This window comes from Mytilus galloprovincialis, chromosome 3 (assembly GCF_965363235.1).
Source record: "Mytilus galloprovincialis chromosome 3, xbMytGall1.hap1.1, whole genome shotgun sequence".
NCBI classification, from domain to species: Eukaryota; Metazoa; Mollusca; class Bivalvia; order Mytilida; family Mytilidae; genus Mytilus; species Mytilus galloprovincialis.
Window position 1 is genome coordinate 74,414,623 of NC_134840.1, and position 18,047 is coordinate 74,432,669.

Below are 18,047 nucleotides of genomic sequence, written 5' to 3' on the forward strand. Positions count from 1 at the left end.
TATGGGTAATTACTCAAAATTAATTGTTTCCAAACTAAATCATAAGAGTTTGTACAAAACAGATAATGTCCCCTGTGGAATGCGTAATTTGTAGTTTGTCTAAAATTAAGTATTGATTCGTTTGTTTTTAAAACATGCTCTAAATGTGTGCTTCAGTATAAGAAAATCAATACTTTGATCATTAATTTAATGCCTCGGTTACTAATTGGATGCTTCAAGTAGGAATTCCAAAAATAATCTGCATTACTACCATGTAGAAAATTTTGCAAGTGTAATAGAAGAAAGTAGAGAGATCTTGATTTTCATGAAACTTGGTAAAAATAGAAATTTGGAAACATATTCAGATTATTTATCTTGGCATTATTTATTTGCATTGATCTTGTTAGCAGTTTTATGCAGGATTTTGTTTTAACAGTGTTGTAACATTGCCATAATCTCCACGAAAGCCTAATCTTTATCTTTAACATTTTGTTATCCTAAAATAGACATCTTACATTTATTGACGATTTTGTATAAACAATGGATGGCAATTGTCAGAAGGAATCTATAAAACCATAAAAGGCGCAAAATTCCGATTTGTTTTGCCAAATAAAAGGAATCTATTGCCTTTTTTCCATCCACACTATGAAAGTAGCAATTATAATTGGCAAAAGGAAATTACATAATCAATGTATTCAGTTGATTTGTTTCATGCAATTAAAAACTACAAATTTTTAAAAAAATCCCTTTATAAATGATGATTCTACATACCACAAGAAATCGAACAAACAAAAAAATAACAGAAAAAACCTGGGAATGACTTACTATAGTTCTGTATATAGATAGGATGAAAACACATTTATGGAAGAATCTGCATTTTAAAAATGATTAAATAATGAAATAAGACAAGGTCATCTTGTCCAATATCACTGTATGTTGTGTAAATATAAGTAAAAAAATGCAATTTTGTGTCATCTTAACCCTTTAACCCCCAATCCCGCCTGTAGGCGTGATGGCGACAACCATTATTTGATGGCCCGTATGACCCTCCATACTTTTTTTGAACTGCCCCAACTGAACTGTCATGATAGCAGGGACTTCAACCAAACAGTTCATGGTCCATCAACTCTTCTTAGATGTCTGTTCATGAAAATTTGGCACTTTGAAAGCCGTTTAAGAGTTCAAAATCGGAAAAACATGAAAAGTAGCCAAAATCAGGTGGGGGTGGGCATCTTTTGATGGCCACTACGTAACTGGAAGTCACTGTTGGTAAAAACTATTATCATATATGCATGCATAGGTGGTATGGGAACACAACGAGGTATAATATGGCCAATAGGAATCTAGTCTGTAAAATCTAGGTCACTGTTTTGTCAAAAATCCATAAAAACGGACATTTAGGCAGACCTGACTTGACAATAATAATTCCCAAGCAAGACACTGAAGTCCAATATACTCCCAGCTAGCAAGAATGGACTACTGTAACTATAGGGTAATACTTGAATGACAAAAAAACACAGTCTTGTCAGTGTTCACCTCTCAAGGTCGTTTTGAAATCGGAAAATAGACGGAAAATTACCATTTTTCACTGGGGGTGGGTTCAAACCCACGAGAAAATATTCCACCTCCCACCCCACCCCCCACCCATGCCATCCGCCCCCAAATCCCAATAAGTAGTTTAATAGATGAGCATCAGTTACAGCATCAGGAGTTTGCTCATTTGCATATAATTTGCATATGTTTGCAAATTTTCGAAAATGCCTGATTTTCCAAAAATGTCTTGGGGGCGAATGAGTTAAAGTAAAAATATTTTTTTCACGATTTTCAACCTCTAAAGAGTGTTTTAGTCAGTTTTACACTCCAAAACGACCCTCAAACCCAACAGAAGCCATATTAAAAAATTTCGATCAAATAATTTAACCCTTTAACCCCCAATCCCGCCTGTAGGCGTGATGGCGACAACCATTATTTGATGGCCCGTATGACCCTCCATACTTTTTTTGAACTGCCCCAACTGAACTGTCATGATAGCAGGGACTTCAACCAAACAGTTCATGGTCCATCAACTCTTCTTAGATGTCTGTTCATGAAAATTTGGCACTTTGAAAGCCGTTTAAGAGTTCAAAATTGGAAAAACATGAAAAGTAGCCAAAATCAGGTGGGGGTGGGCATCTTTTGATGGCCACTACGTAACTGGAAGTCACTGTTGGTAAAAACTATTATCATATATGCATGCATAGGTGGTATGGGAACACAACGAGGTATAATATGGCCAATAGGAATCTAGTCTGTAAAATCTAGGTCACTGTTTTGTCAAAAATCCATAAAAACGGACATTTAGGCAGACCTGACTTGACAATAATAATTCCCAAGCAAGACACTGAAGTCCAATATACTCCCAGCTAGCAAGAATGGACTACTGTAACTATAGGGTAATACTTGAATGACAAAAAAACACAGTCTTGTCAGTGTTCACCTCTCAAGGTCGTTTTGAAATCGGAAAATAGACGGAAAATTACCATTTTTCACTGGGGGTGGGTTCAAACCCACGAGAAAATATTCCACCTCCCACCCCACCCCCCACCCATGCCATCCGCCCCCAAATCCCAATAAGTAGTTTAATAGATGAGCATCAGTTACAGCATCAGGAGTTTGCTCATTTGCATATAATTTGCATATGTTTGCAAATTTTCGAAAATGCCTGATTTTCCAAAAATGTCTTGGGGGCGAATGAGTTAAAGTAAAAATATTTTTTTCACGATTTTCAACCTCTAAAGAGTGTTTTAGTCAGTTTTACACTCCAAAACGACCCTCAAACCCAACAGAAGCCATATTAAAAAATTTCGATCAAATAATTTAACCCTTTAACCCCCAATCCCGCCTGTAGGCGTGATGGCGACAACCATTATTTGATGGCCCGTATGACCCTCCATACTTTTTTTGAACTGCCCCAACTGAACTGTCATGATAGCAGGGACTTCAACCAAACAGTTCATGGTCCATCAACTCTTCTTAGATGTCTGTTCATGAAAATTTGGCACTTTGAAAGCCGTTTAAGAGTTCAAAATCGGAAAAACATGAAAAGTAGCCAAAATCAGGTGGGGGTGGGCATCTTTTGATGGCCACTACGTAACTGGAAGTCACTGTTGGTAAAAACTATTATCATATATGCATGCATAGGTGGTATGGGAACACAACGAGGTATAATATGGCCAATAGGAATCTAGTCTGTAAAATCTAGGTCACTGTTTTGTCAAAAATCCATAAAAACGGACATTTAGGCAGACCTGACTTGACAATAATAATTCCCAAGCAAGACACTGAAGTCCAATATACTCCCAGCTAGCAAGAATGGACTACTGTAACTATAGGGTAATACTTGAATGACAAAAAAACACAGTCTTGTCAGTGTTCACCTCTCAAGGTCGTTTTGAAATCGGAAAATAGACGGAAAATTACCATTTTTCACTGGCGGTGGGTTCAAACCCACGAGAAAATATTCCACCTCCCACTCCACCCCCCACCCATGCCATCCGCCCCCAAATCCCAATAAGTAGTTTAATAGATGAGCATCAGTTACAGCATCAGGAGTTTGCTCATTTGCATATAATTTGCATATGTTTGCAAATTTTCGAAAATGCCTGATTTTCCAAAAATGTCTTGGGGGCGAATGAGTTAAAACATTTTTGCAAAAATAACATATTTTCACCACATCCAATGGTAACAACAAAGTTACTCCCATAAGCTCTCCAAGCTTTTTTTTATGTTTATATAATTTCATTATTTTATATTTGCAGGTTACAGATGACACAGAATTCATCATGCACATAGAACCAACAGAACAGTTAGAAACTTATACAGAAAAAATGTTCAACCATGTAACAAGACTGTTGAAGGAGAGAGATGATTATTTTGAGGTGCGATATTGACCATATTTATGAAGAATTCAATCCCTTCCACAATGAAATTCTATTGCTTTCACATTCCATATTTTTCATACCCCCAACGCAGCAGAGGTACATTAAGTGTTACCCTTGTATGTCTGTACACATGTCTCAAAATTAATGTCCTTACTCTCACTGTAGTTTGCCTAAACAAATGTTATGAAACTTATACACAATGCTTATTACCATAAAACACAGATCAGATTTAAATTTAGGCACATCATTTCTGCAGTTTATAGTTATGCACCTTAGCATATGGAAAAATTGCTGAATTTTTTGTTTGCATGCTCTGTGTATTTTTATTACCACAAAACACAAAGTTTAAATATGCATGCACGTCACTTTTACAATTCTTTTTATGTCCCCATTTATAACTTTATATGCAAGCGGGGGCATCATCAGTGTCCCACAGAAACATTCTCCATTTATTTAGTTTGATTTTGCAATCTAAAAAAGTATAAAACTGTCAATTAGAAATTTGTAGCACAAATATAATTTGATTGATGTTGTATTTAATACATTTTCAACACCTAAGATATATTTCAAATGTTACATTGTATTCTGATTGTTAAAGTGCAACTAGATTCAAAGAAATGGTCCCCGACCTATTGTCTTATTTAAAGAATGTGATACTTTTAAAACTCTTATTGATGTTCTTATACTCCAAATGGTGAATGTTAAATCAAAGTTATTTTACATTTCAGATCCTTACAGAATTGGCACAGGAGAGAGACTTCTATCAAAAACAGTCCCGAGGGAATACTGCATTACCTATGGCCCCTCCCACCAGTCCAGAGAAACATCACATGGTAGTGGAACTGGCTGATTGTAAAGCTAAAATCAGGAAACTTAGACAGGAATTGTAAGTTAGGGAATAGTATAAAGTTAAAATCAGGAAACTTGGGCAGAAATTGTAAGTTTGGGGAATTAGTATAAAGCTTTAATCTGGAAACTTGAATGTTTAGGTTTAGAATTGTTTAAAGCAGCTATCTGAAAATTGATGCAGAAACTTTAAAAGGTAAAATATGTTATTTGCACTGATTTGTATTACATTTAAGTATTTAACATATTTTATTTTACACAGCTCTGTGTGTTTGTGTTTATTTAATCTGAAAATAGATGCACTCAATTAGCTATATTAAGTAGAAAAAATCCATTGATTGGATTCTTCAAATTTATATGTAATTTATTTTTATACGACCACAAAAAAAATTATGCATCGTAGAATGGTATCATGTTGTCGTCGTTCGAAGATGCATTAAGTTTCTGGGCAATAACTTTTGTTTTAGTGAATGGATCTCTATCAATTTTTACCAGAAGGTTCAATACCACTTAAGTAAGATTGGGATTGATTTTTGGGGATATGGTCCCAATAGTTGAGGAATAAAGAGCCAAAACGGGGGCCCAAAATAAGCTTTTTTAGCTCACCTGGCCCAAAGGGCCAAGTGAGCTTTTCCCATCACTTTTCGTCCGGCGTCCGGCGTCGTCCTTCGTCGTTAACTTTTACAAAAATCTTCTCCTCTGAAACTACTGGGCCAAATTAAACCAAACTTAGCCACAATCATCATTGGGGTATCTAGTTTAAAAAATGTGTCCGGTGACCCGGCCAACCAACCAAGATGGCCACCATGGCTAAAAATAGAACAAAGGGGTAAAATGCAGTTTTTGGCTTATAACTCAAAAACCAAAGCATTTAGAGCAAATCTGACAGGAGTAATATTGTTCATCAGGTCAAGATCTATCTGCCCTGAAATTTTCAGATGAATCGAACATTTCGTTGTTGGGTTGCTGCCCCTGAAATGGTAATTTTAAGGAAAATTTTGCTGTTTTTGGTTATTATCTTGAATATTATTATAGATAGAGATAAACTGTAAACAGCAATAATGTTCAGCAAAGTAAGATCTACAAATAAGTCAACATGACCAAAATGGTCAGTTGACCACTTTAGGAGTTATTGCCCTTTATAGTCAATTTTTAACCATTTTTCGTAAATCTTAGTAATCTTTTAGAAAAATCTTCTCCTCTGAAACTACTGGGCCAAATTTAACCAAACTTAGCCATAATCATCATTGGGGTATCTAGTTAAAAAAATGTGTCCGGTAACTCGGCCAACAAACCAAGATGGCCGCCATGGCTAAAAATAGAACATGGGGGTAAAATGCAGTTTTTGGCTTATAACTCAAAAACCAACGCATTAAGAGCAAATCTGACAGGAAGTCAAATTGTTGATCAGGTCACGATCTATCTGCCCTGGAATTTTCAGATGAATCGGATAATCGCTTGTTAGGTTGCTGCCCTGAATTGGTAATTTTGAGGAAATTTTGCTGTTTTTTTGTTACTATCTTGAATATTATTATAGATAGAGATAAACTGTAAACAGCAATAATGTACAGCAAAGTAAGAACTAAAAATAAGTCAGTATGACCAAAATAGTCAATTGACCCCCGAAGGAGTTATTGCCCTTCATAGTCAATTTTTATCAATTTTCTTAAAATTTGAAGATTTTCAATAACATTTTCCACAGAAAGTACTGTTATAGATAGAGATAATTGTAAGCAGCAAGAATGTTTAGTAAAGTAAGATCTACAAACACATCACCATCACCAAAACACAATTTTGTCATGAATCCATCTGTGTCCATTGTTTAATATTCACATAGACCAAGGTGAGCGACACAGGCTCTTTAGAGCCTCTAGTTGGTTATTATCTTGAATATTATTATAGATAGAGATAAACTGTTTACAGCAATAATGTTCAGCAAAGTTAGATTTACAAATAAGTCAGCATGACCGAAATGATCAGTTGACCCCTTTAGGAGTTATTGCCCTTTATAGTCAATTTTTAACAATTTTTCGTAAATCTTAGTAATCTTTTACAAAACTCTTCTCCTCTGAAACTACTGGGCCAAATTAATCCAAACTTGGCCACAATCATCTGTGGGGTATCTAGTTTAAAAAATGTGTCCGGTGACCCGGCCATCCAATGAAGATGGCCGCCATAGCTAAAAATAGAACATAGGGGTAAAATGCAGTTTTGGGCTTATAACTCAAAAACCAAAGCATTTAGAGCAAATCTGACATGGGTAAAATTGTTTATCAGGTCAAAATCTATCTGCCCTGAAATTTTCAGATGAATCGGACAACCCGTTGTTTGGTTGCTGCCCCTAAATTGGTAATTTTAAGGAAATTTTACTGTTTTGGGTTATTATCTTGAATATTATTATAGATAGAGATAAACTTTAAACAGCAATAATGTACAACAAAGTAAGATTTACAAATAAGTCAACATAACTGAAATGGTCAATTGATCCCCTAAGGAGTTATTGTCCTTTATAGTCAATTTTTAACAATTTTTATAAAATTTGTAAATTTTTACTAACATTTTCCACTGAAACTAATGGACCAAGTTCATTATAGATAGAGATAACTATAAGCAGCAAGAATGTTCAGTAAAGTAAGACGTACAAATACATCACCATCACCAAAACACAATTTTGTCATGAATCCATCTGCTTCCTTTGTTTAATATTCACAGAGACCAAGGTGAGCGACACAGGCTCTTTAGAGCCTCTAGTTTGTTGTTTTCAAAGAATAACTTGTGTTTAAGTGTATGAATCTCTCTGAAATTATACCACAAGTTTTCATACCGAGAAGGCATGGTTAGTATTGACTTTGGAGGGTTATTGCTGAAAATGTTTTAGAATTAGGGGCAAAAGGGTAAAAAAAGGAGTCAATGGACAATTAAGCCATTTAAAAGCAGTGTAAGGGAGGTAATTCAAAAACATTTCACATACATTATTGGGTATGTTCAGATTTACCTCCCTTACACTACTTGTAAATTATGTATAAAGAAATGTCAGATTTTGGAATTATTGCAAAAAAAGAGGGGGGGTGAAGTAGTTTTCAAATTGTTTTTCCAAATTTCTCAAATTCCAAATTATTTAAAAAGTTTGAAGAAGAAATCTTTAATTGCACAATATTGAACAATAGATTTGTAAGATCTTGACATTTGTTTTGTGCCAGAAACTCATATTATGTCAAAAATTTGATCACAATCAAAATTCAGAGCTGTATCAAGCTTGAATGTTGTGTCCATACTTGCCCCAACTGTTCAGGGTCCGACCTCTGCGGTTGTATAAAGCTGCGCCCTGCAGAGCACCTGGTTATACCTTCATGCTAAAATGATAATTGGTTAAAGTCAAATATATATGTAATGTTCATTCATGTGTATATTTATGTATGTATTGGAGAAGATGTTACTATTAAAGTTGAAAAACTGGTGTCTAATCCATTTGTCATTATTGAACAATAAAATATGTTCAAACTAAACAAAGTATTTAACAAAAAATATATATGAACAAATAACCAGCTTTCATGACTAAAATAATACAGTTATCTCCCTTAAACCAGTTCTTGACAGGATTAAGACATTTTCTTACACATTAAGCATGTAAGTACCTAGGCTTTGGTCACTTGGTAGTACATGATAATGCAAACATTAAAAAAATTACTTTATCTTTAATCATGAATTATTACAGTTTACAATCATTTTAATTGCTTATATTTTATATTTATTTTCCAGGGAAGATAAGCAAGAATTAATTTCAGATCTACAAGTAGACCAGGATGATAATAAAGGCATTGTTTCCAAACTTAAAAATGAGGTTAGTTATACTTACCTTTAATACACTGCACACTCCTTAAAAATAATCATTGTATTTCTGAATATTTATGAAAAAATATATAGTGTGAAAGATATGTTTGCCAATTTTATGCAAAATATATCCATAGAAAACCCTAGTTTAGATACCCGTATCAGATTTGTTTAAATGGTATTTTTGTTCAAAATTCATCATTTTGAAATCTTATGTTTTATGGATAATATTCTATGGAGCATGAAATCAAGCTGTGAGATTGGAAGAATACCTGAAAAAAAAGGTTGGGCCTAGGTGGCCTAAGTTGTTACTACTGTCATCACTAGTCAGTCAACACTGAGGATGTGAGTTCGAACTCCGTTCGTGCTGTTGCACTCGACTCCAATCTTAATTGACTAGGATTGTCAGTTAAATTGCTTAAAATCAATTTCTAGTTAATTTGATTCTAGTCCCATAGCATTTTTGTATAAATAAAAGCATTATACAAATTTCTGAAATGATTATTTTTCATACCAGTAAAATCAAAATTTATTTTCTGCTATGCTATTATTAGAGATCATAATTATTTGTTTGTGTATTACAGAATGCTACTTTGATACAAGATGCAAGAGCTGCCAGACTGTTGAGAGATGAGCTTGATATTTTGAGGGAAAAGGTAAGAGTTATGAATCATGGAAAACATTTAATTAAATCTCAAGTTTCTCATATTCCTGATGATTTATATCCACCTTATAATTAAATCTCAAGTTTCTCATATTCCTGATGATTTATATCCACCTTATTTTTATGCCCCATCTACGATAGTAGAGGGGCATTATGTTTTCTGATCTGTGCCTCCGTTCGTCCGTTCAGGTTAAAGTTTTTGGTCAAGGTGGTTTTTGATGAAGTTGAAGTCACATCAACTTGAAACTTAGCACACATGTTCCCTATGATATGATCTTTCTAATTTTAATTTCGAATTAAAGTTTTGACCCCAATTTCACTGTCCACTACACATGGAAAATTATAGTGCGAGTGGGGCATCCGTGTACTATGGATACATTCTTGTTCTTTCTGCTAAAATAAATCGCTCATAAACCGTATCTGTTTTCATCTGTATAGAATTTTGCTGATGGAAGAACTCTGTCATAGTGGGTGTTTTGAGTTATAAAAAACTGCAACAGATTGAACACAAATAGAATAGACATGTATTTTCAAACCAGTGCTCTTAATGTTTAAACAATGTTGAAAATAAAGCAGTTTAAGGTAGCTCGTATATCTAAATTAAAGCTTGACATTATATTATATTCTATTTTTATCACAGGTAGCACAATCTAATGCATACCAGGCTGAGTTGACAAAGTGTAAAGAGAAATTAAATGAGTTGGAATTCTACAAGTCCAGGGTCAATGTAAGTAGGTCATAGTGTTGAACATGTTAATGTCTATAACAGGGAAAATTGATATAATATGTTATGATTATTTTCCACCACCCAGACAAATTAAAGTGGCGAATCAGTTCATTTCTCAATATTTTATAACAAAATTATAAACAAAAGAAATTTTTTTTTTAATTTAGGATATAAATTTAGATAAGTCTTTATCAAATTAAAATTTCATTTTCATGATTTTGCTTCTAGTTGTATTGTTATTCCTTAATGTAATATAATCAAACTTGAGCAGGGCCATTTGTGTCTTCAGGAACATTCTTCTTTTTTTCCAATCTTCTGATGGTTATCCTGATAAGTAAATATCATCTATATAATCAGTTACACTTTACATGAGATGAAAGGTTATGACTTTTGAAGAAGAAAAATTTGGACAGTTATACTAATGCTTACAAGATATTATTATGTTTATGGACAATCAATATGTACATTTGACTATTACAGGAACTTAGAGAGGATAATGCTATACTGACAGAAACTAAGAACATATTAGAGGAGCAACTGTCTACGAGTCATAAACGTGTAGAAACAGTGATAGAGTTAGAAAATGAACTGATGAGATATAGACAACAAGTAGAAGAGATGACATTGGTTAGTGAGCTTCAAAAACAATAGTTATCTCCCTTGGATTAGAATGTTTTAAATTGGAATGATAGGTTTTATTTACTGTGGAACAAAAGAATAAACTTAAATATCCTTGAAATAAAGAAAAATGTCAACACAGTTATCCATCAAGATCCATGTAGAGTGATATTGGATACTTTCTTCTAGAAGTTATACAAAAAGCCTGTCATCGAGTCTTGTTGTTGGAGAGAAACTCTCTGTGTTTTGAAAATCCTTTAAAGGGGCACTAGCTACGAGATATATAAAAAATCTAAAGTTTGATTTTTTTTCTGTTCAGTCAATAATGAAAGTGAAATAGTGAAATAACCATTCGCTTTTTGCAGCCAAAAATGTTCAATTTTGTCAAATTACACTAAGAAACATTGATAAATAGTTATTCACTTGCAAGTGAATGAGTCGACCTCTTTAAATCGGTATTCAAGTGAACTTCAATTTAACCCCTAGCTAGAGATTGACAACGCATGCATTGTACGTGTGCTGGTTATTTAAAGATAAAGAATGTCAACAATGAAAGTGAAACTACAGTAAATAATTTGATTACTAATTTGATGCACATAAAATCATTCTTTTACGGTTAAAAACCATGAGAAACATCTTTTTTTAATCTATAAAATAAAATCAAACAGACCTATAAAAATCCAATTGCACGTGTTGGATTAATCTTTTCATATCTTTATTTATGTTTACATCGCTTATATGGTCATCTGAGGTCAAATCGATAGTTAATTAGATGGCGTCTGGACTAAAATACACACGAAACGAACCTATATATTATCTACCCCATGCTCTGTAAACTGTTTTAGAATTTTGATAGTTTGGATAAATATTTTACATTGTTATAAATCAAATATGAGAATTTGAGTCAAATCCGTGACCATGAATTTGACAGCTAGTGCCCCTTTAATGTTGATGTCAAATAGGGGTATAACTACTGTTGGCTTTGAAACTGCAAGATTTCTCCACACTTTATAAGGTCACACTTCTTTTCCATTTGTCTGAACCGCATTTCCTCATAAATTGGTTTTACAAGTAATTTGAAAAAAACAAAAAATAGAAACTATTCAAGAAATATTTTTTTTTTTCACTTTCAATTTATTGACCTTAGAATATGCATATGATTGACTTCAGTTATTCTAAAATATTAAAGAAACTAAATATTCTATATAATAAATGTACATAAGAAGAAAAAAACATTCACATAAAATCAAAATATTTAAAAATTGTGGTTTAAGTCAAGGGGAGATAATTTTGAATGATCTATGTTAATTTGGAATTTAAATAACAATATATGTTTATATTACAAAACAAATGAAATATGAACTATTGTAGGAAAGAGATGCTGACAGAGAAAAGATCAAGATTCTCACAGAGGACAATGCACAGCTACAGTTTGAAAAGAAATCCAACATGAATGAAAGCACAAATTTGGAACATGAACTGGTTTCTGCAAGACTTAAAATTTCTGGTAATTTTGTTGTTTTTTTATCTTTCCATTGTATACTGTTTTGAATGTAATAGGTAGAAATGTAGGGAGTTTTATAGCTGACGCACAGAAAATATTTATGATTATAAAAACAAAATAAAGACAGTAAAAGTGATAAAATGAAAATTATTAGGAGATTAACTCTTTTGTTTTTAATACTTAGTGAAAAGTCAATAGTAAACAAGTATAAAATAAACTATTAGCCCTTCAGAGAGAAATGAACTAAAAATCAGAGAGCAGCCTAGAAAAGAAACTTGCACCATTCTGGCTTTGTACAAGTGCTATTATGTAGGATAATATTTATTTACTTCACAAGACCTGTTTTGGTAATATAGCTCCAAATATATTAATATGTTTGGGTTATTAAACCTTAAATAATAAGGGTTTCTTATAAAGGTAAACATTTATATTTTCATATAATAAATGCTGCAGAAAACAAGTAAACTATTTACTCACAAAACTGTTGATATTTTACTTGGAACTCAGTACTGTAAATTCAGAAATTTTTGCATGCATTTATTATTGCGATTTTGTCATTTAACACTTAAAGGGTAAATGCGATTTTTATTTTTACGATATTGAGAAAAATCTAGTTTAGTTATATAAAATATTTCAAAATGCGAGTTTAAATTATTGCATTTACAACTCGTTGCATTTTTCGCAAAAATAAAAACATCTCGATAATATCTGAATTTACAGTACTATTTGTCATGGCAAAAAAAATACATTTTAAAAAGATTTATTAAAGATCATTTATAATTGTTGTGAAGCATAACTGTGTTTATATTTTTACATTTAAACTATAATCTGTTTACTATTTTTTAGGCATTTGTGGTACTTTATCTGATCAAATGGCAGAGACAACTAATGCCAAAGTGCTAAGACTAGATCTGGAAAACCAGAGATTAAAGAAAAAGATTGAAGAACTGCGGGAAAGTTCTTTAATTGAAAACACTTCTCTCAATTTGGAATTGGAAAAAGAAAACCAGAGACTAGCAAAGAAAATAGAAAAACTTCAGGGTTCTTCAAACGATAGTTCTCAACAGTGCATAGACTTAGAACAAAATCTACATGTAGCAGCTAGAGAAAGAGACAATCTTGCTCAAACTCTCGAAACACTTAAGGATAATTATGAGAGACAAGTCAGAGAATTAGAGGCTGAAAATGACAACCTCCAGCAGACGGTCCATGTTATAAGACAAAGAAATGAGCAGACGAATGATACACGTCTGAAAGAATTAGAAAAAGAAAATAAACAATTGCATGAAACGGTGACGGCAAAAAATCAAGTAACATCAAAATTAGAACATGAAAATAGACAAATACAAAAATCATTTTCTAAATTAAAATTAAACTCAGATCACATAAATGAATTAGAAACAGAAAATTCACAATTTGAAAAAGAGAATTCAGAATTACGTAAGAGTATAGCAACTCTTCAGTTGACATGTGATAAAAGTGAGGTGTTAGAGCAAGAAAACTCTGATTTGGAGGTAGAGAACAGAAAGTTACAAAAATCTGTTCAGACACTAAAGTCGGCATTACAGAAAAAGGAAAATTTAGAGCAAGAAAATATTAACTTGACAGTGGAAAATAAAAAGTTGGAAAGGTCATTACACTCTATGAAAAGCGCTTCATCAAGGATAGCTGAATTAGAAAGTGAAAAAGATTCGATGAACAGGGAAATACAACAGCTGAGGAAAAGTCTAGAGAATCAGAGAAATCAGAGGACTAAGCAAGAACAGATGGAATTGGATCTGTTAGATCTGGACAATGAAAATCAGAGAATTCAGAAATCTCTAGAGGTAACCACAAAACGTCTGAATCAGTTAGAGAAAGACAATACTGATTTAGAGGTAGAAAATGAAAAGTTACAAAAAACAATGGAAGAAATGAAAATGTCTAGTAAGCGATTACATAATGTAGAAAAGGAAAGTTCAGAACTTGAAAATGAAGTTAGTAAGTTACAGACTTCTAAAGCAGTGCTAGAAAAGGAAAACAAAAGACTGAAGCAGTCAGTACAGTTAAAAGACACTACTGTTGATGAACTGACAACAAAGTGTAATATAATGGAAAGAGAACATCGAAGTGTCAAACGGACGTTAGAAACACAGAAAGAAACATCGTCAAAGTTACATGAATTTGAAAGAGAAAATAGAGAGATATTACAACAGTCAAATATAAACAAGAAAACCATAGCAACACTCAGAGAGGTCAGTATTTCATTTTCTTCTTTAGATGTCTTATTGCAGAGGTTGTTGTAGCATATCTATGTTTAGTCAGAATGTCATGGAATAGAAGTTCCTTTATAATATAAGTTCCAAAAGGAAAAAGTATTCTGGAATATTATTTCCACTGGAATAAATATTACAGTATATGTTCCTAACGGAATGAATGATATAGAATATTTGTTCCAACAGGAACAGATGTTATGACATTGTTTATAACAAAGTTTCTGGTGGAACATCTGTCAGGCGGAACAAATATACGTTGACAGTAACACATTCATGAATATGTATTTTTTGTTTGTGAATTACAGAAATCAAATTTTGTGTTATGAGAAAAAAGTGTTTACACTATGACTTATGCATACATGTTAGTCAGAAAATGACAATCTTTCTACGTTGGCACATGGATGTTGATTTGAAGTTATGGTATTTATTTCCAGTCAATATTGTGATATTTGAAACATCTTGATTCAGGTCATATATTTTTGGTTGAACATTGCATTTGTAATTGACTTGATTTAAAATAAAGGGAGATAACCAAGACTTGATTTAAAATAAAGGGAGATAACCAAGACTTGATTTAAAATAAAGGGAGATAACCAATGAAACATAATACATTTAGACCTGCCAAATAGAATTTTTTATGTCTTAGCTCTGACTATTTAGTCTATTATTACCATACACGTAAAATGGCTGATTATATCTATTCAGAATGCGGCAAGATAATTATTTATACCTTTTTGCATTTCTTTTAAGTTCAAAGTTGTGTATTCTATATACATGTGTTTGTTCAATGTATGCACTGTGGGTGAATAGTAAATTTAATTGTGTTAAATTGCTCTTTTGTGTCACTGACTTTAGTTTTTTAAAATCATATGGAATATTATGTTTATTAGTGTTAATTAGAAAAGGTATTCCTAGTCTTCTAAAATGGAAGAATATTTATTTTATCGCAGATGTTTCAGAGTGTAAGAGTTTTATATATTGAGTGATGATTCATGGTACAACCTTCCTTTATCATTGAAGGTTTTCTCTTTTATGGAACCCTCCCATCTAATATAGTTTGCGCCAACATTTGAGTGATACATTTGAATTGCCTGCACAACAGTTTAATATCATTTAGTTGATCAAAAATAGCAATTCAGGATAAATACCATTTTGTCTGGGCTTTCCTTAATAAACATTTTCTCAAAACTCTATGATGTGCCTGAGTTCATTCATAATCCTTTTGGTCTTCCATTATTAAATATCAATCATGACAAAATGAAGACCCTGTGGATTTTTTTCATCCTACTTCTTCAGATACTCTTATGCATTTTTAAAATTTTGAAAAGGGTTAAATAGAAAATGGGAATTGATGCATGAATTAATTTTCTACCTGGTGAAATTTTCATTATGACTTACAATTTACTTTACTATTTATGAAAGAATTAAGGTTTTATAACTTCCTAAAAAGATATAATTGAAAAGTATTTCACTTATGTACATTTTTTACTATATCATGTCATGGATCATAAAGTATAGGTTTTATTTTGTAATACTTCAATGCTTGCAGAATATTTCTGAACTACAAAGATCCTGATAATTGATTTCAAGATGCTCATGATGATAGCCTATTGCCCTAAATGCTGTTTCATCTATCAAAAAAACATACTTACATGTATACGATAATACTGATAAAAAAAACAAATATTAATTGTTAGAGAAAATAAATTGTTTGCCAATACATGTATATTGGACTAGAATTATGATAGTGTGTTTCATTTTAGGGTTTAAGTTTCTAATAAATGTGTGGTCATGAATTTTGTTATAACAGAATTTCAATTTCAAAGTAATGCATGGTCATTATTTTAGATTTTAAAAATTTACACATGCATAAAATTTATACCTGGTTGTGAAAAAAGAAAACTTGATTCTGCATTTCAAGAATTTTACATAGTAAATTGATTATAAATAAAAGTTGTGTTCTTTAAACTTTGATTATATGAACTTGGCTTGTCTAGAATTTGTTTTGCCAAGGTCTTGGACCAGATGATTAATCCAAGCCTATATATGTTTTTTTAAAGTTAATTATAATTAATGAATCCTGTATTAGAATTTAACGTTTCTTTTATGTCACATCCATAATCAATTTATGATATTAAGCTGTACTATGCGAGGAAGAGAACCCTTGAAGCTTTTCAGAACTGTTCTGAAAAGAAGTTAGTTTTCATGCTTTTAACTCTCCTGTTCAAGTCTGCTATTCTCATGATTTGAAATTTTAGAATACTCATAGTACATGGACAATTTCGTCAAAATTTTATGACCTATTTGGAAGGGAATGAATATATATTTGGTCTGCAGCATGAAAATGTTGACTTGTAGAGTGATACAAATTTTTAAAATGAAGCACTTTTTGCAGATTAATAATTTAAAATTTTACAACACTCTTTTATCTTGGAGTCAGTGATTTGAGGGACCAATCAGTTATACTTCAGTATACATGTTTGCTGTTCCTTGGCCTGGTTTTTGTCGAGCCTGCAACTTTTGTTGCAGAAAGCTCGACATAGGGATAGTGATCCGGCGGCGGCGGCGGCGGCTACGGCGGCTACGGCGGCAGCGTTAGCTAACTTCTTAAAAGCTTTATATTTTAGAAGGTAGAAGACCTGGATGCTTCATACTTTGTATATAGATGCCTCATGTTACAAACTTTCCGTCAGTCACATGTCCAATGTCTTTGACCTCATTTTCATGGTTCAGTGACTACTTGAAAAAAAAGTTAAGATTTTTTGTAATGTTAAATTCTCTCTTATAATAAGTAATTGGACAACTATATTTGGTATGTGCGTAACTTGCAAGGTCCTCATGTCCGTCAGACAGTTTTCACTTGACCTCGACCTCATTTCATGGATCAGTGAACAAGGTTAAGTTTTGGTGGTCAAGTCTATATCTCAGATACTATAAGCAATAGGTCTAGTATATTCGGTGTATGGAAGGACTGTAAGGTGTACATGTCCAACTGGCAGGTGTCATCTGACCTTGACCTCATTTTCATGGTTCAGTGGTTATAGTTAAGTTTTTGTGTTTTGGTCTGTTTTTCTTATACTATATGCAATAGGTCTACTATATTTGATGTATGGAATGATTGTAAGGTGTACATGTCTAGCTGACAGGTGTCATCTGACCTTGACCTCATTTTCATGGTTCAGTGGTCAAAGTTAAGTTTTTGAGTTTTGGTCTATTTTTCTAATTAGGGCCCCGCCAAAGGCGGGTCGCCCTATAGTGATCAGTCTGTCCGTCCGTCCGTCCGTAACACTTTGTAATAACTTTGTGTCCGCTCCATATCTAGAGAACCATTATGATTTCATACTTTATACTTTACATGTTTATTAACCACCACCAGAGGGCGTGTCATGATGTATGTACAACTTCCTAGGTCAAAGGTCAAGGTCAAAAAACTTTGGTTTCAGTTGACAACCCTGTGTCCTGTGGTGAAGATCGTGTCCGCTCTATATCTTGAGAACCGTTATGATTTCAAAGTTTATACTTGACATGTATATGAACCAACACCAGAGGGTGTGTCATAATTTATGAACGACTGCCTAGGGCAAAGTTCAAGGTCAAAAACTTTGGTTTCAGTTGACAACCCCATGTCCTATGGTAAAGATTGTGTCCGCTCTATATCTTGAGAACCGTTATCATTTTAAAGTTTATACCTGAAATGTATATA

General features: G+C 32.8%; 1 protein-coding gene across 5 annotated transcripts in view; it reads left to right on the plus strand.

Annotated features, from left to right (window-relative positions):
- LOC143068914 (girdin-like) overlaps nt 1-18,047 on the plus strand; it is a 66,421-nt gene that overhangs the window by 17,769 nt on the left and 30,605 nt on the right. For all 5 annotated transcript variants that reach the window (XM_076243281.1, XM_076243283.1, XM_076243284.1 and 2 more), the window contains exons 6-13: nt 3,777-3,896; nt 4,628-4,785; nt 8,505-8,586; nt 9,161-9,232; nt 9,881-9,967; nt 10,448-10,594; nt 11,957-12,092; nt 12,936-14,323. In XM_076243281.1, the coding sequence (XP_076099396.1) occupies nt 3,777-3,896; nt 4,628-4,785; nt 8,505-8,586; nt 9,161-9,232; nt 9,881-9,967; nt 10,448-10,594; nt 11,957-12,092; nt 12,936-14,323 (2,190 nt within the window). The remainder of the gene's footprint in view (nt 1-3,776; nt 3,897-4,627; nt 4,786-8,504; nt 8,587-9,160; nt 9,233-9,880; nt 9,968-10,447; nt 10,595-11,956; nt 12,093-12,935; nt 14,324-18,047) is intronic.